This window comes from Sus scrofa, chromosome 3 (genome assembly GCF_054392235.1).
Source record: "Sus scrofa isolate SSC_HxYL_T2T_F1_AM1 chromosome 3, Sscrofa_HxYL_maternal_Yorkshire_Landrace_v2.0, whole genome shotgun sequence".
Lineage (NCBI taxonomy): Eukaryota > Metazoa > Chordata > Mammalia > Artiodactyla > Suidae > Sus > Sus scrofa.
In genome coordinates this window covers 680186-702247 of record NC_139385.1, presented here as the reverse complement: position 1 = coordinate 702247, position 22062 = coordinate 680186, and the positions used below count along the sequence as shown (strand labels likewise).

At 65.8% G+C, this 22062-nt stretch overlaps 3 protein-coding genes and 1 long non-coding RNA gene across 11 annotated transcripts in view; 2 read left to right on the top strand and 2 right to left on the bottom strand.

Annotated features, from left to right (window-relative positions):
• Positions 1-22062, top strand: part of C3H7orf50 (chromosome 3 C7orf50 homolog) — a 94794-nt gene that overhangs the window by 28157 nt on the left and 44575 nt on the right. The window lies entirely within an intron of this gene.
• GPER1 (G protein-coupled estrogen receptor 1) lies at positions 1202-6753 on the bottom strand. 4 transcript variants are annotated; one of them, XM_003124244.6, is made up of 3 exons: positions 5590-6753; positions 4873-5205; positions 1202-2998 (listed from the first exon to the last, which is right to left on the bottom strand). In XM_003124244.6, exon 3 carries the CDS (start codon positions 2810-2812, stop codon positions 1730-1732), a length of 1083 nt encoding a protein of 360 aa, XP_003124292.1. In that variant the 5' UTR covers positions 2813-2998; positions 4873-5205; positions 5590-6753; the 3' UTR covers positions 1202-1729. The 4 variants fall into 4 exon arrangements, 3 of the variants coding, with proteins under 3 accessions (XP_003124292.1, XP_084872417.1, XP_084872416.1); XM_085016291.1 differs by having other exon boundaries at positions 1202-4709; positions 5590-6366; XM_085016290.1 differs by having other exon boundaries at positions 5455-5888.
• LOC146404311 (uncharacterized) lies at positions 6378-9764 on the top strand. 2 transcript variants are annotated; one of them, XR_014839924.1, is made up of 4 exons: positions 6378-6516; positions 7509-7627; positions 8450-8599; positions 8958-9764. It is a non-coding gene; the product is annotated as an uncharacterized LOC146404311 (long non-coding RNA). The 2 variants fall into 2 exon arrangements; XR_014839923.1 differs by lacking the exon at positions 8958-9764 and having other exon boundaries at positions 8450-8928.
• Positions 9775-20501, bottom strand: LOC102162791 (uncharacterized). Of its 3 annotated transcripts, XM_085016282.1 has the most exons (6): positions 20248-20501; positions 18735-20144; positions 16171-16328; positions 15932-16051; positions 15334-15421; positions 9775-11114 (listed from the first exon to the last, which is right to left on the bottom strand). In XM_085016282.1, the coding sequence occupies exons 3-6, from the start codon at positions 16278-16280 to the stop codon at positions 10113-10115; spliced, it is 1320 nt and encodes a 439-aa protein (XP_084872408.1). In that variant the 5' UTR covers positions 16281-16328; positions 18735-20144; positions 20248-20501; the 3' UTR covers positions 9775-10112. The 3 variants fall into 3 exon arrangements, with proteins under 3 accessions (XP_084872408.1, XP_013843135.1, XP_013843136.1); XM_013987681.3 differs by lacking the exons at positions 18735-20144; positions 20248-20501 and having other exon boundaries at positions 16171-16785; XM_013987682.3 differs by lacking the exons at positions 15932-16051; positions 18735-20144; positions 20248-20501 and having other exon boundaries at positions 9965-11114; positions 16171-16532.

Below are 22062 nucleotides of genomic sequence, written 5' to 3'. Positions count from 1 at the left end.
GGCTGGCGGTGCTGGCCAGGGTGTCTGCCAGGCCCCGGGAGGACAGGTCTGCTCCGACGCAGGTGAGCCCCAGAAGGCCAGCTGGGCGCTGTCCCCTCTGGCTCCGGTGGCGGCTGAACGCTCAGCCTGCTCGTGGCTGTGGCTGTGCTGTCACTGCCAACACCCGGGGCTCCTCCGTCAGGCAGCTGGAGTGGCTGCAGATCAGGGCGGGGGTGGGGGGAGCTGTGGGGAAGGGGTGGGGCTCAGGCCTGGCTGGCTCAGTACCTGGCTTCCAGCTCTCAGATTGATCACCTGCTGGGCTGGCAGGGGGGTCGTTCACACAGTCACAGCTTCTTGCCAGCCCATCCCCTCCCTCCCAGCCAGGCGAGGGTTTTGGGCCCCTCAGGGAAGCGCTCGCATGGAGTGCCCAGTGCTGGGGCTGCCACTGTGACCGGGTTGCTGAGGCCGGGGCGGGAGGGGGGTGGGGGGGACACTTGCACAGCGCTCGTCTCATAAGATGCCCTGTGGGGTTTGCCGGCCGCAGTGCTGGGGGTGGCCGTCAGGTCTGATGGGGCCTCGCGCTCGGGCAGTGCTTGGGAGGGGGCCGTTTCGGGCGGGGAGTGTCACAGTGGGGGTGTCTCAGCGGTTGCCTGTCAGTGGACCTGGTGACCAGGGGAAGTTGCTGGGCCCTGAGGCCGCGCTCACCCTCGCCGCCGAGGCAGGTGCCCTGCGGGGCCACCGCGGGCCTGCTGGTTTGCTGGCTCTCAGACTTGGCAGCGGGCGTCTCTGGAGCACGAGTCACTGTGGGACCGGCCACTGGGGAGTGTGAAGATTTGCTGGGGACAGACTGTCCTGGGGCCGTGTGCCGTGAGAACTGTTAAAACTAAGAAGGCTCGCTTCCTGTTACTGAAACGTGGTCTAGCGTCTCCTTGGCGGAGGCCAGCTGAGTCCCGTCCTGGCTGCACTTCTTGGGGAGGGGTGCCCAGGATGGGGCGGGGGGCACAGCTCGAGCCTCCTCAGCGCAGGTGTGCTGTGCACTCTCAGTAACGCTTACCTGGTGCCCAGAGCACGTGTGGCATGGGTGTCAGGCACTCTCCGAGGTGCCAGGAGCTCCAGGGCGCGGACGGGGTTCTCTGGGCGGGGGAGGGGCCGTTCTGATGGGGCTCCGGGTGGCCCACCCCCAGCGCCCCTGTTAGGGAGTGACAGAGCCTTCACACGAGTCTGCACAGGGCTGTGTTTATTGACAAGGGGTGAACATTCCAGACGCGTCAGCTTTCTGAGTCGTGAGGAGAACAACCTGTGGCATTGTCATGGCTCCCCCCATGGGTCTGCGCCGTAGGCAGACCCCTCACGCCCGCGCCCCGGTGTTTTCCCCGGGCCTCCCCCTTAAGTAGGCGCAGAGCCCAGAAGCCCAGGTGTCCCCCCCGCGGCGGGGGGGAGGCGGTCCGAGTCCTCCTCGGCCCGTGGCACGTCTGCCACGCGCACAGACCCGCAGCCCCGACCCCAGCGCCCGGTCCCGTGGCTGGGCCGGCTGTCTGCAGGCTCACGTCCCTAGCCTGGCAGATCGCTGGCACATCGGCCTTGAAGCTCAGGTGCGTTGTCCCAGCGCCGCCCCTCCTCTTTGCTTCGCCCGGCCAGCGTCTCCTGCCAGATCCGGTTGGGACCCGGGTCCCCGGTGCAGGGACCGCGCTGCGCGCGTGTGCGAGCAGCACAGCGCCCGGTCGGCTGGCGCCCGGGGCGTCCGGCCTCCCTACACGGCGCTGCCCACCTTCCCGTCGGACGCTTCGGTGCTGTCGGGGACGACCGCCTTCAGGGCCGCGTGGCCGAAGCGGCTCAGGGCCGACACGCTGGCCGTCTGCTGCAGGTACAGCCGCAGCTTGTCGCGGAAGGTCTCCCCGAGGAAGCTGTAGACCAGCGGGTTCAGGCAGCTGTTGGAGAAGGCCGCCAGGTTGACCACGTGGCCGGCCAGGGGGTGGGCGTGGCGGAGGGACTGCTGGCAGGGGCCGGCCCCGGGCGGCGCGCGCTGCAGCAGGTGCACGCTGAGGAAGACGTTCTCGGGCAGCCAGCAGACGAAGAAGACCAGGACCACGGCCAGGATCATGCGCAGCGCCTTGTGCCTCCGCGGGCGCAGGCCGCGGTGCTTGTGCGCCGTCACGAGCACGCGCACGATGAGCGAGTAGCAGAGGCCGATGATGGCGAAGGGGACCACGAAGCCCAGCGTGACCTCCAGCCACTGCACCTCCCGGACGTCGGCGAAGCAGAAGCAGGCCTCCTCGCCGTGCTGCAGGTGCACGGCGGTGAAGGGCACCAGCGTGGCGGACACGGAGGCCATCCAGATGAGGCCGCAGCTCAGCCGGGCGCGCGGCTTGGTGCGGAGCGGGCCGCAGCGCAGGGCCTGGGCCAGCGCCAGGTAGCGGTCGAAGCTCATCCAGGTGAGGAAGAAGACGCTGCTGTACATGTTGACCTGCAGGAAGAGCGCCATGAAGGTGCAGAGCGCGGCCATGTCGTAGTACTGCTCGTCCAGGTTGAACACCTCGATGAGCGAGTCCGCCACCAGCACCAGGTCGGCCGCCGCCAGGTTGATGAAGTACAGGTCGGGCACCGTCATCTTCTCGCGGAAGCGGATGTTCACCACTAGGATCAGGAGGTTGCCCACGAAGCCGATGGGGAAGAGGACGGCCGTGTAGACGCAGGACAGGAAGAGGCCGATGACGTACTGCTGGTGCTCCGAGAGTGCGGCCGAGCGGTTGGCCAGCGCGCCGGGCAGGTCGAGGCCCAGGCCGGCGGCGGCGGCGGCGGGCGTGCCGTTGAAGGCGCCCGGCTGCGTCTCCATGCCGAGGCCGGGGCCCGGCTCACGGCCAGGCTCTCAGGACCGGCCGCGAGGCTCACAGAGGCCCGACTCTGGCAGGGACTCCATCTCGGGACGCGAAGGCGGGGGCCCTCCGACGTGAGCCGGGCACCGGGGAGGTGGGAGCCGCCCCTGGGCGCGCGGGGCTCGGCCTCCGCGCCCGGGGGGCACCTGGGGAAGCAGGAGCAGAGGGTTCAGGCTGTGGGGGCGCGAAGGCTCTGCGGAGGCCGCCGCGCCAAGGGAGGCAGGAGAGGCGAGTATAGGGGACGCCTGCGCCCTCCCGGGGCCCCAGGCCACCGAGTCTAAGTGACGCTGCCGGTGGCGAGGCCCCGGAGCGAGACCTGCCGGCCGCAGGCTCAGGGAGCGCGCGGGTGTCCTGGGGACACTGCTGGCTTTCGTCAGGAGAGGGGAGGTCGTGCGGCAGCCGTTGGGAAGAGCGCTGAGGCGGGAAGGGGAACCTGGCGTCCTGGGCGCCTTGCGGACTCGGGAGCAGGGCCCTTTGCTCTTGCAGGAAAATAGATCTGAGAAATCAGCCTAAGTTTAGGTGCCTGAAACGAAACCTTTTTTTGTCGTGTGGAGTGAAGAACATAAGGAATAAAAATGGCAGTTGTTTTGGGAGGTGATAGTTCAGTGCTTCAGCGTTTTGACAAAATGTTGTAAAACCCAATGTGTTTCTTCACTTCTCCTCGGAGCCCAGAACCGCTGTGGCCGGGAGGTCCCCTTAGACACAACCCCCACCCCCGCTCGGCCGCCCCAGGGTCTCCCTTACTTGGGCTGTCCCGGCGGGGGAGGTGGTGCTGCGACCCCGCGGAGTGACAGCCCGGTCGCCGGGCCGAGGCCCGGGGCGCCAGTGACCTGCCTTGGCGTGTCCTTAGGCATCACCGTTGGCAGAGTTGCCAGAGCCCACCAGACACCTAAGCGACACCTAACCCCAGGTCAGGTTACTGCATCGGAGGAAGGGCGGACGGTGACCAGGGCCTTGGTGTCAAGCCTGTCACAGGCTCCAGCACCTCCACTTCCCTGCGCTGGCGAGCTGGATTTTACCCGCTTTGTGGGGGTTGGTTTTGTCTTTTTGTCCTTTCTAGGGCCACACCCGCGGCACATGGAGGTTCCCAGGCTAGGGGTCCCAGGGGAGCTACAGCCGCCGGCCTGCACCGCAGCCACAGCCACGCGGGATCCGAGCCACGTCTGCGGCCTGCACCACAGCCCACGGCAACGCCGGATCCTCAGCCCACGGAGCGAGGCCAGGGATCGAATCCGCAACCTCATGGTTCCTAGTCGGACGCGTTATCCACTGAGCCACGACGGGAATCCAGTTTTGTGTTCCTGATTCGTCTTTGCTAGATTATCCCAACTTGAACCACGTAAACGCCGTCGTTCTCAAGGTTCCGTCTGTGATGTTTAAAGCCCCTGCCTCTAAGCTCGTCTGTGAAAACTGCGCAGAGGGCTTGCTTGCGCTCTAAGTGGGGATTGCACCATCAGCGGGCTTCTCGGAGGCGAGCAGAGCCCGCGGGCCCCCTTCTGTCCCGTGAAAATGGGTCTTGCGAGCTATTTGCTGGTGCTCTGAAAAAAGGTAAGACGCCTAGTGTGGAACTGACGGCTGGCACATTTTCCTCGTGAAATGGGCCATGAATTTATAAAAATAAAGGTGAGCACTCAGCACTTGGGTGTCGTTTTCAGACGTTCACTGCTTGGCCAGATCTAGAAAAACGAACCCTGTTTCTGTCAGCTCAGTCAGGTGTGTGTCTTGAATGTACCGAGGCAGCCTGGCGCTGGCAGCCAGCCTCGGAGGAGCCAGGTGGCAGCGGTCAGCGCCCTGGCCCTTTTCCTCCCAGTGCGAGGGAGCCCTGCTTGGACACACCTGGGGAACAGTGTTTTCAGCCTGTGGGATAAAAAGAGCCTTCCTGCAAAGCCTCCCCGACCGAAGGCCGGCCGAGGGAGCCCCCATCTGCCCCGCCGCCGCCGCCGCCACCGGCGGCTGCCACACCCCGCCAGCTCCATCCCGGCACCGCCGCCCGCCGAGCCGGAGCCCAGGCCGCACGTACCTGCACCGTGTCCCGCAGAGGGCAGCTCCGCCAGCCCCGGGATGTGCTCGCGGCTGAGACTGGCCCGCGGTGGGGCGTTGGGAGCTCGGAGGAAGGCTGTGGGGCGCAGGAGGCCTGGCCGCAGGGCTGCCGAGCCCCAGCCGTCCTCAGGGAGGCAGCCCCTGGCGGCCGCAGGCTTTATAGGCGGCCGCCCGCGGCCCCAGAAGTCCGGCCTTAACCCCTTCCTTGCTGGCCCTTTTCTTTCACGCCGCCGGGCCGGTGAGCGCTGTCCTCACGGAAGCGTCTGGCTTAACTGCGTTTCCTTCCTCGCTGGTGCGGGCCTCTTTCTGAAGCCTGGAGGGATGGGCAGTGGGTCTTTGATTGTCTTTCAGATGAGACTGTCCTAGGTGTCAGCTTCTCCGGCTCCCGGTGGCCCGGTCCCGCTCTGCCCTGCCCTGCCCTGCCCTGAGGCCACCTGAGCACGCCTGCTTTGCAGGCGGGGAGCGGGAGCCCCCGCCCGCCGTGCCCACTGCCCTTCTCCTCTCTGCCTGCTCTCACGCCACCCCCAGGTCCCAGTGCCCACCGTCCGAGTGCCCCACCTACTGGGGGCTGCGGCTCTGCCGTCGGCTCCGAGAGGCTGGCGGAGCTGAGCGTCCGCGGGTGCTCGGTCGGCGCCCGCTGTGGTTGTCATCAGCGCCGAGCTCGACCCCATCCCGTGTTTTCCTCTTGGAGCCTCACCTTCGCGGAGTGTCGAAGCCCCAAGACTGCGCTGCGTGGTCCTTGGATGACGGGTGCTCGGAGCTGGCGGGCGCGCGAGAGCCCTTCCTGAGCGAGCGGGGCCCGTTGGGGCGGGAGGCCAGACACCGGGCGCTGCCTGAGCCTCTGCTCTTGGGAGCCGAGGACAAATGAGCTTGAAGCCCTTCTCGGCGACGCCGGCTGGACGGCCTTCAGACTGTGTTTGGGAAACAGACCTGCGTTGCACCAGAAGACTGGGTGGAATGTTTTTTGGAAAAACACTCATATTCAGGGTTTTTCCCAGCTGTGATTCTAATAGGTTCGCTTTTAAAACGACAGCATCAAAGGCGGCTGATTTGATTTTAGATCTATTTTTGGCCAGCTGCAAACGCAAGATGATGCCGGCACCAGAAATGCTGGAGACACCATTTTGAGAGAAATGAGTCATGAGAAAGGACAATTTCCTCTTAAGTTAAATAAATAAATAAGCCAAACAAAAATGTAGACCCCGAAATAGCCAAGTCACGTCACTTAAAACCAGCCACGCCCGCCTGGCGGGAACCCACGGCCCTCGGCTCCGCCACCCGCCCTGAGCGCGGCACCCCCGCGTCTCCGCTGGTGTCGATACCAGCCCAGGCTCGCTCTGCTCGCCGCTGGACAGGCCGATGCCTTCGGAGACGAGATGCCGCGGCGAGGAACAGCGGCCTCCCTGGGAAAGCCAGCCGACCCAGAAGACGGCAGACCAGCGTCCTCGCCTCTGGGAATTCAGGCTCCTTTCTCACAGAGGAAGGGAGGGGACGGGAGGGCCCCGTGGCCCAGCAGGACCGAAAGGTCGCTCCCCGACGGCCGCTGGCTTTCACACACAGGACCTGGGCGCCGATGGTCCCGTGGCCACACCCCTGATTTTGCACGTTGGGCTCAGAGTCCGAGGTGAATTGGGGCCACGAGGTCACGGGCCCTTTTCTTTCCTCGCAGGGTCCTCGCTGGTAAAGTACCGTCAGCCCTCCCACGGCGGTTAGCGTAAGGGACAGAGGGCCGTCTGCCATCCCCGTTGGGGTCTCGAGTCCCATGTGCGCCTGCAGGCCCTGGCCTAGCAGGTGCGGCCTGGCGGGTTTGCCCTGGGAGGCAGTGGCCCCGGGGCTGGGCTGCTGTTGGCAGGAGCCTCCCTTGAGCAGGGTGTGGGGGCGGGAATGCGCTAGAATGCCAGGGTGAGGCCTTGTCCCAGGCCTGCATTTGGTGTCCTGGGCTGGGGGGGGCGGTGGGGGCCTTGGGGGGAGGTGCGCGGAGCCCCAGGAAGTGGCTTTTCCACCCCGCCCCGCCCGCCCCTCGGGTCTGACTCATTCTCCTTAAGTCAGGGTCTGGCTTCCTGGGTGAAGCGCCATCCTTCCGGCCGCCAGGAACCTGGCTGCTTGGCACCCCCGTGTGTCTGCTGCTGTCTGTCGGCTCTGAGTCTCCTGTGGGCTCTGTGTCCCCAGGGTGTCGTGGGATGTGAGGCGAGTGGACCAGAGCCCCGTGTGCCGGGGATTGGGGTCTGGGGCCTCCCGCCCCAGCGCCCTCGGTGCCCCCACCCGCCTTTATGTTTGTGTTTTGTTGTTTTGTCATTTTAGGGCGGCACCTGCGGCATGTGAAGCTTCCCAGGCCAGGGGTCAAATCGGAGCTACGGCTGCCAGTCTACACCACAGCCACAGCAGCACTGGATCCTTTACCCACTGAGTGAGGCCAGGGATCGAACCCGCACCCCCGTGGTTCCTAGTGAGATTTCCACTGCGCCACGACAGGAACTGCCCAGGCTCTGCTGCCGCTACAAAGAAAGTTTGGGAGCCATCAGTTCACATTCCTGGGGGCTGGGTTCTGAAATTGTTCCTGTAGCCGAAATACTAGAAGCCAGCAAATCCTCTGGCTCGGCTTGTCTGTCTCCCCAGAGGGCCCTGCGCGCACGTGGCCATCCCACCGCTTCCTTTGGTTCTGCAACTCACTCGCCGCCGTTGGCTCCTGCGCTGGGAGGTCATTCAGCTCGTCGCACTTGGCTCACGTGTGCGCGGTGAGCATAAGGGAGCCCGCGCTCCTGCCCCAACCGTAAAGACTGGATGGAGCCCGGGAGGGGCTGGTGCGTCGGCCTGAGAGGAGCCTCTGTGCCCCTCCTGAGGCAGGCGGCCCACCCTGCGGCTTTAGGGGACGGGCTTCTGGGAGGCTGGGGACAGCCCCAGGGCGGGGGCCCGTGGGAAGCCCCCCAGGTCTGGGTAGCAGCCATGGGGTCTGGTTGAAGCTGCCCGAAGGGCGTGGACCCCGGCGGGCCCTGCGTGGTGCCTGGTGACAGTGTGTGGAGACCCCACAGGGTCCTGGGTGTCACAGCCACTCTCCACCCCGACTCGCCAAGCTTGAGCAGAGCGCTCCCAGGAGCCCTGCCGACGATGCGTCTTAACCTACCCGCCAGGGCGACTGCCGTGTCCTTATGAAGGACGGTGGTGGGCGAGAGCACTCGGCGAGGAGAGTGAGGGTCCAGGGCCTAGCTCCCGTCAGCGACGGCCACTCGAAGGAGCGGGCTTCCACGGCGGCCCCGATGCCGTGACCCTGCCCGATGGCTCCTCCCGAGCCCCAGCTGCCCGTCGCGGCCCCGTCACCCCCACGTGCCGCAGGAGCACAGGGACAGCTCTGTGAAGGGGTGTGAATGGGGCAGGAGCGCGGAGGTGACGGCTGCGTGGCGTTTGCACGCGCATCACCCAGGCTGGCCCCTCTGTGTGACGGAGGCGTCCAGACTGCGGGGCCCACCCAGCGCCGAGAAGAGTGAGTGTTAGGCCCTGAGAGCGCAGGGCTTAACCCCCTGGGGAGCCCAGCCAGTCTGAAGAGGCTGCTCCGATTCCAGCTACACGACCTTCGGGAGAAGACGGAACTGCAGCCGGGAAAGGATTCGAGGTGGCCAGGGCGGCAGGAGCGGACAGTGCTGCCGTCCCGCGTGCTGCTGTCACGACGGTGCGTCCTCCGTCTGTGTGAACCACGCGCCGGGGGCCCCAGGGTGAGCCTTCTCGCAGCCAGTGCCTTGGGTGTCAGCCTGAGCGCCCCGTCCTGACCCCCCTTGCGGAGAGAGGCGGGGCATGTTTGGGGGCAGGTGATAAATGGAGACGCTCTCAAATTCTTAATTTTGTTAGGAAGCTAAAAGTCAATACATGTAAAAAAAAAAAGTAAGGTCTTAAAAAAAAAATTGAAGCTCTCGAAGGCGCAGCTTTCATAAAGCCAGAGAGCTTTTTGGCAGGTCTGCGCTCTCTGCTCAGCCCTGGAAACCGTGCTGTCCATGCAGCAGGAGCGATGGATGGGCGCTTCCGACCAGGTTCGCCCCTCACTCGCCTTGTGTTTTATGTTGCATCTGTCACTAGCTTTTCTGCAAGTAATGTCAGCTCTGAAAATGACGTTTGAGGAGTTCCCGTCATGGCTCCGGGGTTAAAGAATCCGACTAGGAACCATGAAGTTGCAGGTTCGATCCCTGGCCTCGCTCCGTGGGTTAAGGATCCGGCGTTGCCAGGAGCTGTGGTGTAGGTTGCAGACGTGGCTCGGATCCCGCGTTGCTGTGGCTCTGGCGTAGGCCGGCGGCTACAGCTCCGATTCGACCCCTAGCCTGGGAACCTCCATATGCCGCGGAAAGTGGCCCTAGAAAAAGGCAAAAAGACAAAAAAATACAAACGACGTTTGAGCAGAGCCTTCCGCAAGTGTGCCCAGAGCCCCTGCAGGCGGCACCAGCTGCCCACCAGACCCCAGGGAGCCCTCTGCTTGGTGCGGGGCTCACGCCACGGATCAGCGGTGGTGTCACGGACCTCTAATGGCGATGGGGTTAAAGGACCAAAGAAACCATTGTTCTCGGTAGGACCTGTGTGGCCCCCACTTTCCGGTGCTGCTGAAGGTCACCAGCCATGCCCGTTTAGGCCACCAAGGGAGGTCCCATTGTGGCACAGCCAGAACCAGCCCGACTGGCATCCTTGAGGACGTGGGTTTGATCCCTGGCCCCGCTCTGTGGGTCAAGGGTCCGGCCTTGCCAGGAGCTGCGGAGTAGGTGGCAGACGCAGCCCAGATCCCGCGTGGCCGTGGCCGTGGTGGAGGCCGGCAGCTGCAGCTCCAGTTTGACCCCTAACCTGGGAATGGCCAGATGCCGTGGGTGCGGCCCTAAGAGAATAAAAATTAAAAAACAAGGTCCTAAAGTTCCTTAAATAATGTCTTTATTTTCAAGATTGCTCCCCGCCCTTTGATGGGGGGAGGGGGGTGCCAGCAAGCAGACACCTCAGGACCTTCCGCCCCCATCCGGGCTCGGCTAGCGCTCGCTCCCCACGCTGGGCACATCCCTCCGGGTGGGGGTGTCAGTTTGGGCTGAGGTGTCGAGCGTGGCGCAAACTGGGGGGGATGCCAGACAGCTGGGCTCTGGGAAGTGCCCTCCGGACGGCCTGTCCTGCCCTGGGCACTCCCCAGGCCGCCGAGGCTCTGCAGCGCTGCGGGGAGCCTCCTCTGGCCGCAGGCTTGCATCCGGCAGGCGGGGCTCCAAGCTAGCCCCCCACTCCGTTGAGGGCGAAGCTGGTGCCAGCCGCTCCTCTCCTGCAGCTTTGGCAGAGACGCGCTGGCACGCTGCGCAGGGCCAGCCTGCACGGCTTGTGGAGGAAGAGCGTGGCCAGGGAGCCCACGCAGCTCTCTCCAAACAGGGCCAGCTCCGCCAGGTTCATGAGCAGCTCGTCCCCGGGGGAGCCGATGTCCCTTTGCAGCTTCAGCCTGGCCCGCCGGACGAGCGCCACGTTGTAGAAGAGGCGGCAGGCGAACGTGGTCAGGACGATGGCCGGAACCACCGGGCAAGCGGAGGCCGCGTCCCTTTGGGCCGGAGCAGCCCGCCTGGCCCGCTGGACGCCGAGCAGGACGAGGAACGCCAGCTGCAGGACCAGGGCCAGCCCGAAGCCCAGGCTGACTTTCACCATCTCGTACTCAGGCCAGGCGGTCAGGGGGTCCGCCTGACACAGCGTGGTGTGGTCAAGCTCCCCAGAGGTGCCCAGCAGGGCCACGGCCCCCAGGGAGCTGCAGACAGCACAGCCCCCAGCGGCAGCCAGGCTGGCGGCAGGCCCCCGGGGCCCCTGGGCGGCCGCACGCAGGCAGGGCGGGGGTCGCCGCAGCAGGAACGCGAAGAGCAGCACCAGCTGCACGTACTGGGCGTTGAAGTAGCAGGCGTTGGACAGAAGGGAGAGGACGGCACAGCCCAGATTGGTCGTGGCCAGGTAGTCCGGCCGGCCGATGGCCGCCAGCGAGAGCAGCGTTGCCAGCAGGCCGGTGGCGGTGAGGTCCAGCAGGCAGACGTCCAGGCCCCCCAGCCTGGCACGGCCGCGGAGGAAGGTGGCGAGGTTGAAGAGCCCGGCCGCCAGGCTCACGGGGACAAACAGAACCGCGTAGACGAGCGTGCATCTGGACACAGCGCTCTGCGCGGCTATGACAGCCTCGACGTCCGTGGAGACGCGGCTGGGGTACCGGATCCAGGACATGTTGTGGGCACACATCTCGCCGCCGACCTGGAACAGAAGCAGCGGAGGCCGTGCGTCGGGGGGCCGGGCCGCCCTGAGTCAGGGACGCTCTGGGCCCAGTCCCGATTCCCGAGGGGCGGCGGGTGTGGCCCGCCTGCTTCCCCAGCGGTGGATCCTGGGCAGGTTCAAGTCGGGTGGCTCTGGAATAGGGTGGGGTGCAGGGACCCCCCCCAGCACCCCCTCCCTTCACCGCCGATGAAGCGTTGTCTAGGCACGCGCCCGCCCCGGCAGGCCGGCCAGTGGGATGTTTCCGGGAGATGCGGGTTCTCGGTTTCGAGTCCATCTGTGTGACGGGCTCGTCTCCTCCAGGGCCTCTGCCCTCGGCGGGGGACCGCCAGGGGGTTGGGTTTGCATGCGTCACCACCCTTGGGCCCATGGAAATTCTGACGGGTCCTGGCCTCGATGGCGGGGTGGGGGGCTGCACAGAGCTGGAGTCTGCGAGGGAGGGGCTTTGGGTAACAGTCCCCACAGGAGCCGCCTGGCTCGCCCGCCTCTGTCCCAGGAACAATGTGGTTTCTCTGTAAATGCCCAACCCCCCCGCCCCCCCGCCCCGGCTGCGGGATAGCAATGTTCCTTCCCCTCAAACTTAAGCCAGCAGATGGGGCTGGGGCGCCCTTCGCTGCAGATTCAGACAGTGGCGACCGTGTCACGGACCTTCCAAGGCGGGCAGGCCCGGGCTGCACGTGTGAGGCCCTCCTTGCCCCGAGCCCGGCCGCAGGGTCGCACAGGGTGACCCCAGGTTGGGAGCATGGACTCGGCACACGTGAGCGGTCTTCCCGGCCTGTGACGGCGGACCGGCTGCCTGTGGAACCCTGACCCTGCGTCTGGAGCCGCGTTCTCCGGCTGCCTGGCGGGGGTCTCTGCGTACACGGCTTGGTCGTGCTCTTCTCGCCGCCTCAGGGCACACGCGTGTGCAACACTGATGCACGTGTGAGCAGAGTCCTTGGCGCGTGAAGAGCTCTGCCCGCGTCCTGACCCTGCCCCCTGCTCTTGCCTCAGGCCCACAAGCTGCTCTGGACCCGCGCCCCCGCGCCCCAACCCCCGAGCTCCGCGGTCTGAGACACAGGAAGGAGCTGTGACGTGTCCCGTGCGCTGGCGCTTAGGCCCTGAGTGAGTCCCAGGATGCCGAGTGTCAACCTAATGAAGACGGCTGAGCACCCCGGGAGGGAGCCGGGGCCTGCCTTTCTAATTACGGCAAACCGGGGAGGAGGTTGTGAACACTGAGAAGAGGTCAGGAAACGGCCTGGCCGTCCCGGCGTCCGTCTCCACAAGCGACCAGGGTTTCGGGGTTTCAGGCCTCCCGGGCGCCCACTGCGGTCCTTGCCGGGGTGGGGGGTTTGAGGCATCCCGTCGGTTGGTAGCGGGCCCGGGTGCTGGACGGGGGGGCAGGCCTGCTGCTTGCTGTGTCCCCAGGTCTGCTTCTCTCTAGGCCAGGGCCTGCCTTGGGCCCGAGGCACTCCGGCTCTCCCTGGCATCTTTGTGGCCAGCCCCGCCCCCAGGCTGGCTGGTGGACCCCAACGGGGGTCTGCAGTCAGGTGGTTCTGCCATAGACACAGCCTCTGGTGAGGGGTCACCAGAGCTTGGGGCCCGGCCTCCCTGTGCACACCTTTGTGCTGGCACAGCCGCCTCCCAGGCTTGGGACCCTCCCAGGAGAGGAAGGCCTCCGGAGAGGCTTGCCGGGGTGAGCGCTGGGCACGCCGGCTCCCGTCGCTCTCAGCACGCCGAGCGGCCCCAGGCCGCCACAGCCTCCTTTGCTTTTTCAGAGTCAGGCCCAGGGACCATGTGTCCCAGCGGGCGGATTGTGGTGCCCGGCGTCCCTGGTCTTGGGGGGCCTGCCAGCTGCAGAGCTGTGGGTCAGGGGGGCTCCGAGCCACCTGGCCTGCTGGGCCCACCAGCTCTCTCTCCACCACCGGTTCTGGGTTTACTCGGGGAGACGACACAACATGCAGATATTTGCTCATGAAGCTGCCTGTGTGGCAGCCCCAATGCGCAGGCTCCACGTTGGCCGTGGCAGATCCTCCCGAGGTCGCACCGGTGCGAGTCGCGACATGAGGGTCGGTGCGGGGGTCGAGATCTGCCGCGGACGCCCAGCCCGTAGACCTCCCCCGCCGGGCACCCAGCACCCTGGCGCCCGCGCCCGGCGCCCCCGGTGATGCAGCCCAGGCAGAGGGCTGTCCTGTTGCTGCTGAGCAGGGTTCGCGGTGTGGACGGGCCCCAGCTGGTCTGTCTGCTCGCGATGGGTGACGTTGGGGCACTGCTGGCTTGCGGCTCTAGGAATAGCGCTGCCTTGAGTGTTTGAATGTACGTTTCCCCCTGGGCTTGGGGGCTCCTTTCTTGGGGCCCCTCGGAGCGGTGTTGCCCCTGCTCGGGGCGAGGGTTGGACCTCACGTGGAGCCTGAGGACCACGCGCCCCTCCCGCCAGAAGCCTCGCGCTGCCCCTGCAGAAGCCTGGGGATTCCTGGGAAGACGGCCCCAGGCCTGTTCTGGTGCCACTTTCAGGTCGAGGGCTTCTAAGGGCCCTTCCCTCAGCCGCACAGAAGGGCTGCTGGGGTCCTGCCTCGCCCCCTGGCCCCACCCCAGCGCACCAGGGTAGCCTCCAGAGTTAGAAGGTGGGGGCGTGAGCCTGACCCTGTGGTTCAGGTCCGAGTGGGGCTTAGGGGTCCCTCCCGGCACCAGTGTCCAGCCTCCTTTTCACTGGCGCCTTTCCACCCCGGACCTGGACTCGAGAGGGGGAGGTTTTGCCTCCACCCGGCATCTTCCGGCACCCAGCCTGGTTGTCGTCTTGGTAGGTGTGTAGCCAGCGAGCTGTACGATGGTGACTGTGTCGCACCCACCGCGGACCTTGGAGGCCAGAGTTCTGGAGACGCTGTCCTCGGCTCTGCCAGCAGCTCCTGCGGGCGCCGTCCGCCCGCCACCCTGCGGCCCCGTCTGCTGCGACTCTGGTCTCCTGAGAGCCTTGGGCTGCGCCAGGAGGCCCTCAGCACACCCGCTCCTGACCTTGGGCGCGGCTTGTTCCTCGTGGGGGGCGAGGCCCAGCATACCTGCCGAGGCCCGGCGCCCCGGGTGCTGTGCCCGCTCCTCCTCTGAGCCCAAGCACACTGCCTGGTGTCCCCTTGGCTGCTCAGGACACTGTGTGTGTCGGGTGGGGTAGGGGTCCGTGCTCCTGTTTGCATTCGGCTGCCCCCAGCTCTCAGGCCCTGGTCTCGGGCTGGCTGTGCAGCGTCCCGTTTGCAGCACCTTGAAGCATCGTGCCAGCTTCAGTGTTTCCTTCCAAAGCCGAGTCCCAGAGGACTGCGCGGGTGCAGCACCCCATCTCGGCCGTGCTCTGTCTGGAGCCGTGAGGGCGCAGCGAGGGGCAGGCGGGGGCCTGCTGCAGGACGGGGGTCGAGTGGGCGGCTTGGAGGAAGGGGGACTGCAGATCTGGTGCTGTCGGAAAGCGGGGCCGGGCTCCTCAGGAGCAGGGGCGCCTTCTGACGCGGGGCGGCACCGGGGCTTTGGTGGCCACCGCTGCCCCCTCTGCACCAGCGAGCTTGTGTGCCAGGAGGAAAGGAACACGGCCTCCCGCAAGGCAAAGGGCCCTCTCCGCGTCCTGCGCCCCCCCCAACCCCCCCCCGCTTGTCCCCTCCCACAGCCGAGCCCTCCCCACCCCACCCCCGCACCCCAGGCCTTCAAGGTCCACACGGCTGGTGAGCTGCCCCCGCCCCCCGGTCCCCAGAGACACTAAAGGCCTGGCTTCTGTGAGCGGGCCGATGGACAGGCCCTGGTGTGGGGCGCTGGTCTCCACCGAGCGTCTTTGTGGCAAGGGGAGCCTGACACGGGCATTGGGCAGCTCCCTCTGCTCTCGGGAGCGTCCCCTGCCCTCATCAGAGTGGCGGCGGCGGTGGGGGGGGATCGGTCGTGCTCAGCCCTCAGGGGGCCTCCAGGGCCCAGTCGACACCAGCGAATCCTGACAGGCTCTCTGCCTCCAACTCCGGACACGAAGCCACAGGTCTGCTCGTCTGAGCTGTGAGAAGGGCTAGCGGTCTGCCCGGTCACTCCAGCCCCAGGCGCGAGAAATAAACGGCATTTCACCTTTCGGTGGAACCAGTGTGGGGGTTCACAGACTGGTTTCCAGAGATAGCACAGCTCCCCTCTCCCAGCTGCTCGCATGGGCCTTATGCCAGCGGGCAGAAAGCGGGCGCGGGCAGGGGGCCGGGGGACCGCTCACCTGGCCGGCGGAGGGTCTGGCGCGGAGGGAGGGGCTCCGGCGCCCGCTCACGGCCCCTCGCTGGTCCGAGCTCCCTGGGAACAGGCGGCTGCGGAAGGAAAACGGGGATGTGCCCTTGAGCCTTCACCACACGCCGCGAGTTGGGCAGGTGGTGGTTTGGTCACGTGACCCCAGAGACCCGCCAGGCCTGGAAGGGGGGCGGTTCGTGCCGCAGACGGGACAGGGCGCCCGGCCCCGCGGTTTCCTGCAGACCCCCACGCCGCCGTCCTCAGGACGGTCCCGCCCAGAAAGCAGGCGACGCTGCCACTTAAAATAGGACCCTGGCCCCACGCCCAGCATGAGGGCAAGCGCTCCAACCCCTCCCGCCCAGGCCACCTCGAACGTCCCCTCGGGGCGCCCAGCCCCCCACGGGCGGGAGCTGGTGCTGGGGGGACGCTCCCTTGTCCCCCACGGCCCCTGCGCAGGCCAGGGTGTGGGATTCGTGGAGGACGGGGTCGGCCAAACCCCAGCGCTGGGGGCGGTCCTGCCCCCCCGCCCCCGACGTCCAGGAGAGTTCCTGCTGGGCGAAGGGGGGCTGGGGCCGGTGGCAGGAGCTTGCCTTCTGGCCTCCTGGCCTCCGCGGCGTCCCCAGACCGGCCCTGCCGGGAGACGCGTTTGGATCCCTCTGCTGCACACGGGGTCCCTGTCCCGCCGGGGTCCCTGTCCCGCCGTGCCCGCCCTGCTTCAGGCGAAAGAGGATGCGGGGACTTGCTGAGCCGCACCCAGCCCGTGCGTCCCGCCTCTGTCACAGCCCGGCTCTCGGCACGAGCGCTGCTCTCCTCTGGGCCCCGAGCCCACCTGCTCTGGGCTGGGCTTGGGGCCAGGAGACAGGGCTCCCTGGATGGCGTGGGTGGCCTCCCTCTTGGCCCGTGACGTCCCCGCCGTTGCCCGTCGCCTAGATTGTGCATGTGAACGCAGGGAGGGCGCCTTGGGCCTGGGGACACAGCGGGGCCCAGCTGGCCCACACAGTCCTGCGTCATCGAGACAGTCACGCCCCAGGCCCCTGCCCGTTTCCTGGCTCCCCTGAGTGTCCGCAGCCCCATGTGGAGGTGGCCGGGGCCAGCCCGTCGCGGGGAACGGGGGCCCCTCCCCCACACCCGCCTTTCCCAGGACACTCTGTTCTGTGCTAAGCCCACATGGGCTGTGCCCTCGGGCACGGCCCAGTGCCGCCGCCGCCCTCCCCAGGGGCCCCCTCCGCGCAAGAGCTGGGACACCCGCCAGAGAGCCGACTTGGGGTGTGTGAATGGCGGCGAGTGTGCACCGCGGCTGTTCCCCCGGGGCCTAAAGGGGACGACGCCGGGACACCGCCGGAGCCTTGCACGCGCTCTGCGGCGCGGTTGCACTTCTGTGAGGCTCCCGGGCGGCTGCTGGGGGTGGGTAGGGGGTGAGGAGGCGTTTGTGTCACTTCCTGTCCTGACTTTTGTCGCTTACGTGTCACTGTTGACACCTGTTTGTGTTCAGCAGCAGCTTTGAGTCGTCTCTGTGTGTTCCGTCCAGCTCCCCTGTTTTGAAAATACGCTTCGGGGGGGTTCAGTAAAGTCAGAGCCGCGCGGGGAACCCTGGCCGCCCGTCTGGACTGGCGAACGGCGTGCTCCCGAGCCCTGGCGGACGCGGTTGCTCCCCCCGGGTAGGGGGCTCAGGCTCCCTGTGGGCTGGGTACGTGGCAGCCCTCTGCCAGGCCCTCCCAGGCCTTTTTCCTGTTGGGGTGTCACTGGCCGCGAGACCACCCGGGTGAGAAAGTCAGAGGATGTTTAGCCCAAGAGCCGGCAAGGCAGGCGTGACTGGCGGCCCAGCGGAAGGGGCTTGGAGGATGGCCGGGAGGCGGCCGGCGGAGCACCGGGGGCCGGGGGCCTGGGCGCGGGAGCAGAGGGTCCCAGGGGTGCCGGTCACGGGTCTGCGCTTCCGAGACTGCTGGTGAACGAGGAGCTGTGGGAACCTGGGTGGGCCCCGGTGCAGCTCGGGGAGCTGCTGGGTCCCGGCTCCTCTGCTCCTGCCTACGCCTTCCCCCATCCTCTGGGCCCTGCTCTGTCCCCCCCAAACCTCCCCGCCCTGCTCTGTGTCCCCCCCATCCTCTGGGCCCTGCTCTGTGTCCCCCCCCAAACCTCCCCGCCCTGCTCTGTGTCCCCCCCATCCTCTGGGCCCTGCTCTGTGTCCCCCAACCCCCCCTTGCGGGCTGCGAGCCTGCGGGAGCCCCACTGCTTCAGCCTAAGGCCGCTTTAGGAGCCGGGCTCCCCCTCAGCGGCCTCCGCTCCCGCGCAGACCGAGAGCATCGGCAGCCACTGGGGGGCGCCCCGTGAGCGCGCCTGCCCCGGCGGCGGGGCCTTCCCGAGTCGCCCTCACCCTGCTTGGAACCTGGAAGCGCGCAGCCTGGGGGTGGGGGGCGTCGCATCTCCCGGTTCTGAGGCGGGGCTTCCAGGCGCCTGGCCCGCTCCTCCTGCCCCGCCGGGCGGGCTTCTAGGCGGCCCGCGGGAGGCACAGCTGCGTGAGCAGCCCCCGCAGGGCGCAAGGTCCCATCGTCACAGAAGGTCCCCTCCTGCCTGCTGCGCCCCCGGAGGCTCTCCGACCTGCGCTCTGCCTTCGGGGGCCCGCTGCCCGCCGCCCCTGCTGCCCAGCAGCCCACGTTCGCTTGGCAGAGGGCGGGTCGAGGCCCCGGGGGCGCTGGCACCTGAGCTGCACACGTGATTCCCTTCAGGGTAAGCAGGCCCTGCGTCAGGGGTGCGGGGTGGGTGGGAGCCGACGGTGCTCCCGCCGTCAGCACTTCCCAGTGCCTGGTGCTCCAGAGGAGGACGGGGCACAGAGAGGCTCAGAACTCGCCCCAGGTCACACAGCAGGGTGCTCCGGGGACCGCGCTGGCCCGACGCACCTGCTTCACATGAAAACCGGGACACGGGACCTGCCCCGTGGTTCTCGGAGACCCCGACACTTTCGTGCCCCCTGGAGACTTGGGTGCACTTTTGGGCATCTCCCAGGGTCCAGCTGAAGTAGGTGCGAATTCCAGTGAGTTAACCCTTCACTGAGACAAAGCCGTGGTCAGTGCTGTCGTGGGCGTGACGGCCACAGAGCACCTGTGATGGTGGCGGGACAGCGGTTCAGGCCCATAAGGCAGCTGCTGAGTCCCCAGAACGGCGCTGGGGACTGTCCTTTTCTCTCTCTCTTGTTTTGTTCTGTTTTGTTTTGTATTTTTAGGGCCGCTCCTGCGGCATATGGAGGTTCCCAGGCTCGGGGTGTGATGGCAGCCAAAGCTGCCGGCCTTCGCCAGAGCCACAGCAATGCCAGATCCGAGCCACATCTGCCACCTACACCACAGCCCCTGGCAAGGCTGGATCCTTAACCCACTGAGCGAGGCCAGGGATCAAACCTACATCCTCATGGATCCTCTTCGGGTTTGTTCACCTCTGAGCCACGACGGGAACTCATGTTTTTCTTCTTTTTTGCCCGTTTCGCAGCACATGGAATTCCCTGGGCCAGGGATCATATCCAAGCCGCAGTTGCAAGGTACACCTAAGCCACAGCTGTGGCAATACCAGATCCTTAACCCCCTGTGCCAGGCCAGGCATCGAACCTGCCTCACAGCACTCCCGAGATGCCTTCAACCCTTGTGCCACAGCGGGAACTCAGGCTTGTCCCACTGACAAGGGAGAGGAGGTCTCACCTCCAGGGCCACCGAGAACCACCTGGAGTCAGACAAAGCCCCGGCTGGAGCCCACCACCCGCAGCCGCTCTGGGGGGCCCCGCTCGCAGGAACCAGCCGTGGTCACAGACACCCCAAATGCCCATCACCAATAGAGCAGATGGGTAAACTGTGCCAGAGTCAAGCCACCACATCCCCGGTGGCAGTGAAAATGCACAGGCCCCCACCATCAGCCTTGTCGGGAGCAGCTCGGCTGTGGAGGGACGGATGCCTGGCCCGGCAGGCCAGCCACCTCTGTGTCACCTGTGCAGACCAGGTCCTCCTGAGCCCTTGCCCCAGAGCCAGGCGCCCTCCTCCTGCTGGTCCGCGGGGACGTGGCGGAACTGCATTCATTTCCGACCCCCAGCTCCTGGAAGACCTTGGCGCTCCAGGCTGGAGGCGGCTGAGCCCGAGGGAGGCTGCAGGGTTGCTCTTGGGCGCGAGGAGCCCAGGGGAGGGGCCGAAGGGGTGGCGCTGGCCCTGGGGCGAGTTTGCTTCCTGCTGTCCGCGTGTCCGCTGGGCCCCGGCAGGGGGTCCCTGGCCTCCCCCACCTGCTGACAGAGGAGCTTCCCCACGGGGCGGAGGCCGAGGGCTGGCACTCGGCGGTGCCGACGGCGGCTGCGCGAGGTGCCAGTGGGGCGGCCGGCGCCGCTTGGGGCGGACGTACTCGGCCAGTCGGGTCTCCTGAGGGCCCGGCGGGGACGCCGCCACCGGAGGCCGCTACCAAGGGGCCGGCTCTGGCTCCGGGCGAGGCGCAGGCTCCCGGGAGGTGATAGGCAGCCGGGGGTCGGGGGGATGCAGGGCTCCTCCGATGCGCTCGTCCGAGCTCTGCATTCGGGCCCTTGACGAAAAGGGAAACCTCTGAAGCTTCTCCCACGAGGAACCACCTTCCTTAGCCCGCTGGCAGCTGCGGTTTGGATGGTTTGGATCTGTGTCCTGGGCGGTGGCGGCAGCGCGGGCGGCGTGCCAGGGCTGCGGGCAGGGACACGCGCATGTCTGCGCACACGGGAGCTTCTCGCTGAGCGCACGCGAGCGTGTTGACTGCATTCCGCCCCTCGACGGTTCACTGTCGGGTTCGTTTTCCACGTCTCTCGGGTGCTTGCTGTGAGCAAAGCGGCGTCAGCCACGGGGGGAGATCGGCCCCTCATGCACCCCCCCCCCCCCGTCCCCACAGGCGCCCTGAGGGGGGCCGGTCCGTGTCCGACCCGTGCGGAGCAGGCCTGGCCGCTGTCACCGTCTAAACCGCTGCTGGTAGAGAGGCGGGTGTGCGGGGCCCGTCCACTCGGGCTCCTTGACAGACAGCTGGCCCTCGGACAGCTGGGGTTCGTCCACGCGGGATTCACGGTCGGCACCCCTCCTCCCCAAGGTTCCCGAACGCCGGACACGAAACGCGCGGAAGGGCCTGCCTGGCTCCGGGTCAGCTCCGATGCGCACGGAGGAAGCGGAAAATGCTGGGGTTACGGCACGACAGGAAAGAGCCACTTATGACCCTTTCTGAGCTGTTTTCTGAGAGGTCACCCACCCCGGGAAATGCGCACGGAAAGCTTCGGAAGTCGGGTCATAAGTCTCAGGTGATTTAATCGTCGGTGTGCGGGGTTTTCCTCAGCAGGTTCTTAGATTCATTGGGAGAACCTGAGCTGGGCAGGCAGCGGTTGAACTCGTTCGTAATTAGCCCCCAAATTTCCCAGCTGGTTTTAAATTCAAGAACTTGACATAGAATTTAACTTCTGGTTTTTTGTTAGGTCTTGTTTTGCTTTTTGCTTTTGAGGGCCACGCCTGCAGCATATGGAAGTTCCCAGGCTAGGGCTCGAATCTGAGCTACAGCTGCCAGCCTCCACCACAGCCACAGCCACAGCCACAGCCACAGCCACAGCCACGCGGGATCCAGGCCGCGTCTGGGACCTACCCCACAGCGCACGGCAACGCCGGATCCTTAACCTACTGAGCGAGGCCAGGGATCCATCTCACAACCTCCTGGATCCTAGTCGGGTTCCTTAACTGCTGAGTCACAAAGGGAACTCCCGTAATTAAACTGCTTAATGACTTATTCCTGTCTTGTCCTTGGTCAGGTGCTTTTTATAAAGGTACAAAGTTTGATTTCTTGATGTCTCTGCCACAGTTAGCAGCAGACCCGGTTTCCTGCAGTAAGTTTTATAACCTTCATGAAGATTAAACTCTCACCTTTGGGGTCTTAAGTGATGAAGCTTGGCAAAAGGTAGATGAGCTTTTGTCTGTTAACAAAAGCAGGGTCGTTGACTTTAAAATTACAGTCAAGGCGGAGGCGTTCCCGTCGTGGCGCAGTGGTAACGAACCCAGCTAGTCTCCATGAGGACGCGGGTTCCATCCCTGGCCTCGCTCCGTGGGTTAAGGATCTGGCATTGCCGTGAGCTGTGGTGTAGGTCGCAGCTGCAGCTCTGATTAGACCCCTAGCCTGGAAACCTCCATGTGCCACAGGTACAGCCTTAAAAAAAAAAAAGATACTAAAAAATTATAGTCAAGAAGTGTCAGTAATAGAATTAACAACCTTGGAACATTAGGTGAAATTTACATCCTGGTATCTTGGGAACACACTTGAGAAATACAGGATTGGTCAATTTAAAAAACAAGGTTTTGTGTGTGTGTGTGTGTGTGTGTGTGTGTGTGTGTGTGTGTGTGTTTGCCATTTCTTGGGCCCCTCCCACAGCATATGGAGGTTCCCAGGCTAGGGGGCGAATCGGAGCTGCAGCCGCCGGCCTACGCCAGAGCCACAGCAACGCGGGATCCGAGCCGCGTCTGCGACCTACACCCCAGCTCAGGGCAACGCCGGGTCGTTAACCCACTGAGCAAGGCCAGGGATCGAACCCGCCACCTCGTGGTTCCTAGTCGCATTCGTTCACCACTGCGCCACGACGGGAACTCCAATTTAAAAAACAAGCTACTGGCATTTTCCAGTAGCTGCTCACTTTCTTGTAAACATCTCAAAATTCATTACTTTTTTTGGCGATAGGGCAGAGACGGGGAATGCGACACAGGGGCAGGGA

Bases quoted from the DNA above. Each gene is read 5' to 3' on its own strand.
- GPER1 (XM_003124244.6), bottom strand. From the start codon at position 2,812: ATGGAGACGCAGCCGGGCGCCTTCAACGGCACGCCCGCCGCCGCCGCC.
- LOC102162791 (XM_013987681.3), bottom strand. From the start codon at position 16,415: ATGGGGCTGCGGACACTCAGGGGAGCCAGGAAACGGGCAGGGGCCTGG. The intron at 15,422-15,931 runs GCAAGCTCCTGC...TTCCTTCCGCAG, and splicing joins GGAGGCCAGGAGGCCAGAAG to CCGCCTGTTCCCAGGGAGCT. The intron at 11,115-15,333 runs GTGAGCGGTCCC...CTTCTGTTCCAG, and splicing joins CCAGACCCTCCGCCGGCCAG to GTCGGCGGCGAGATGTGTGC.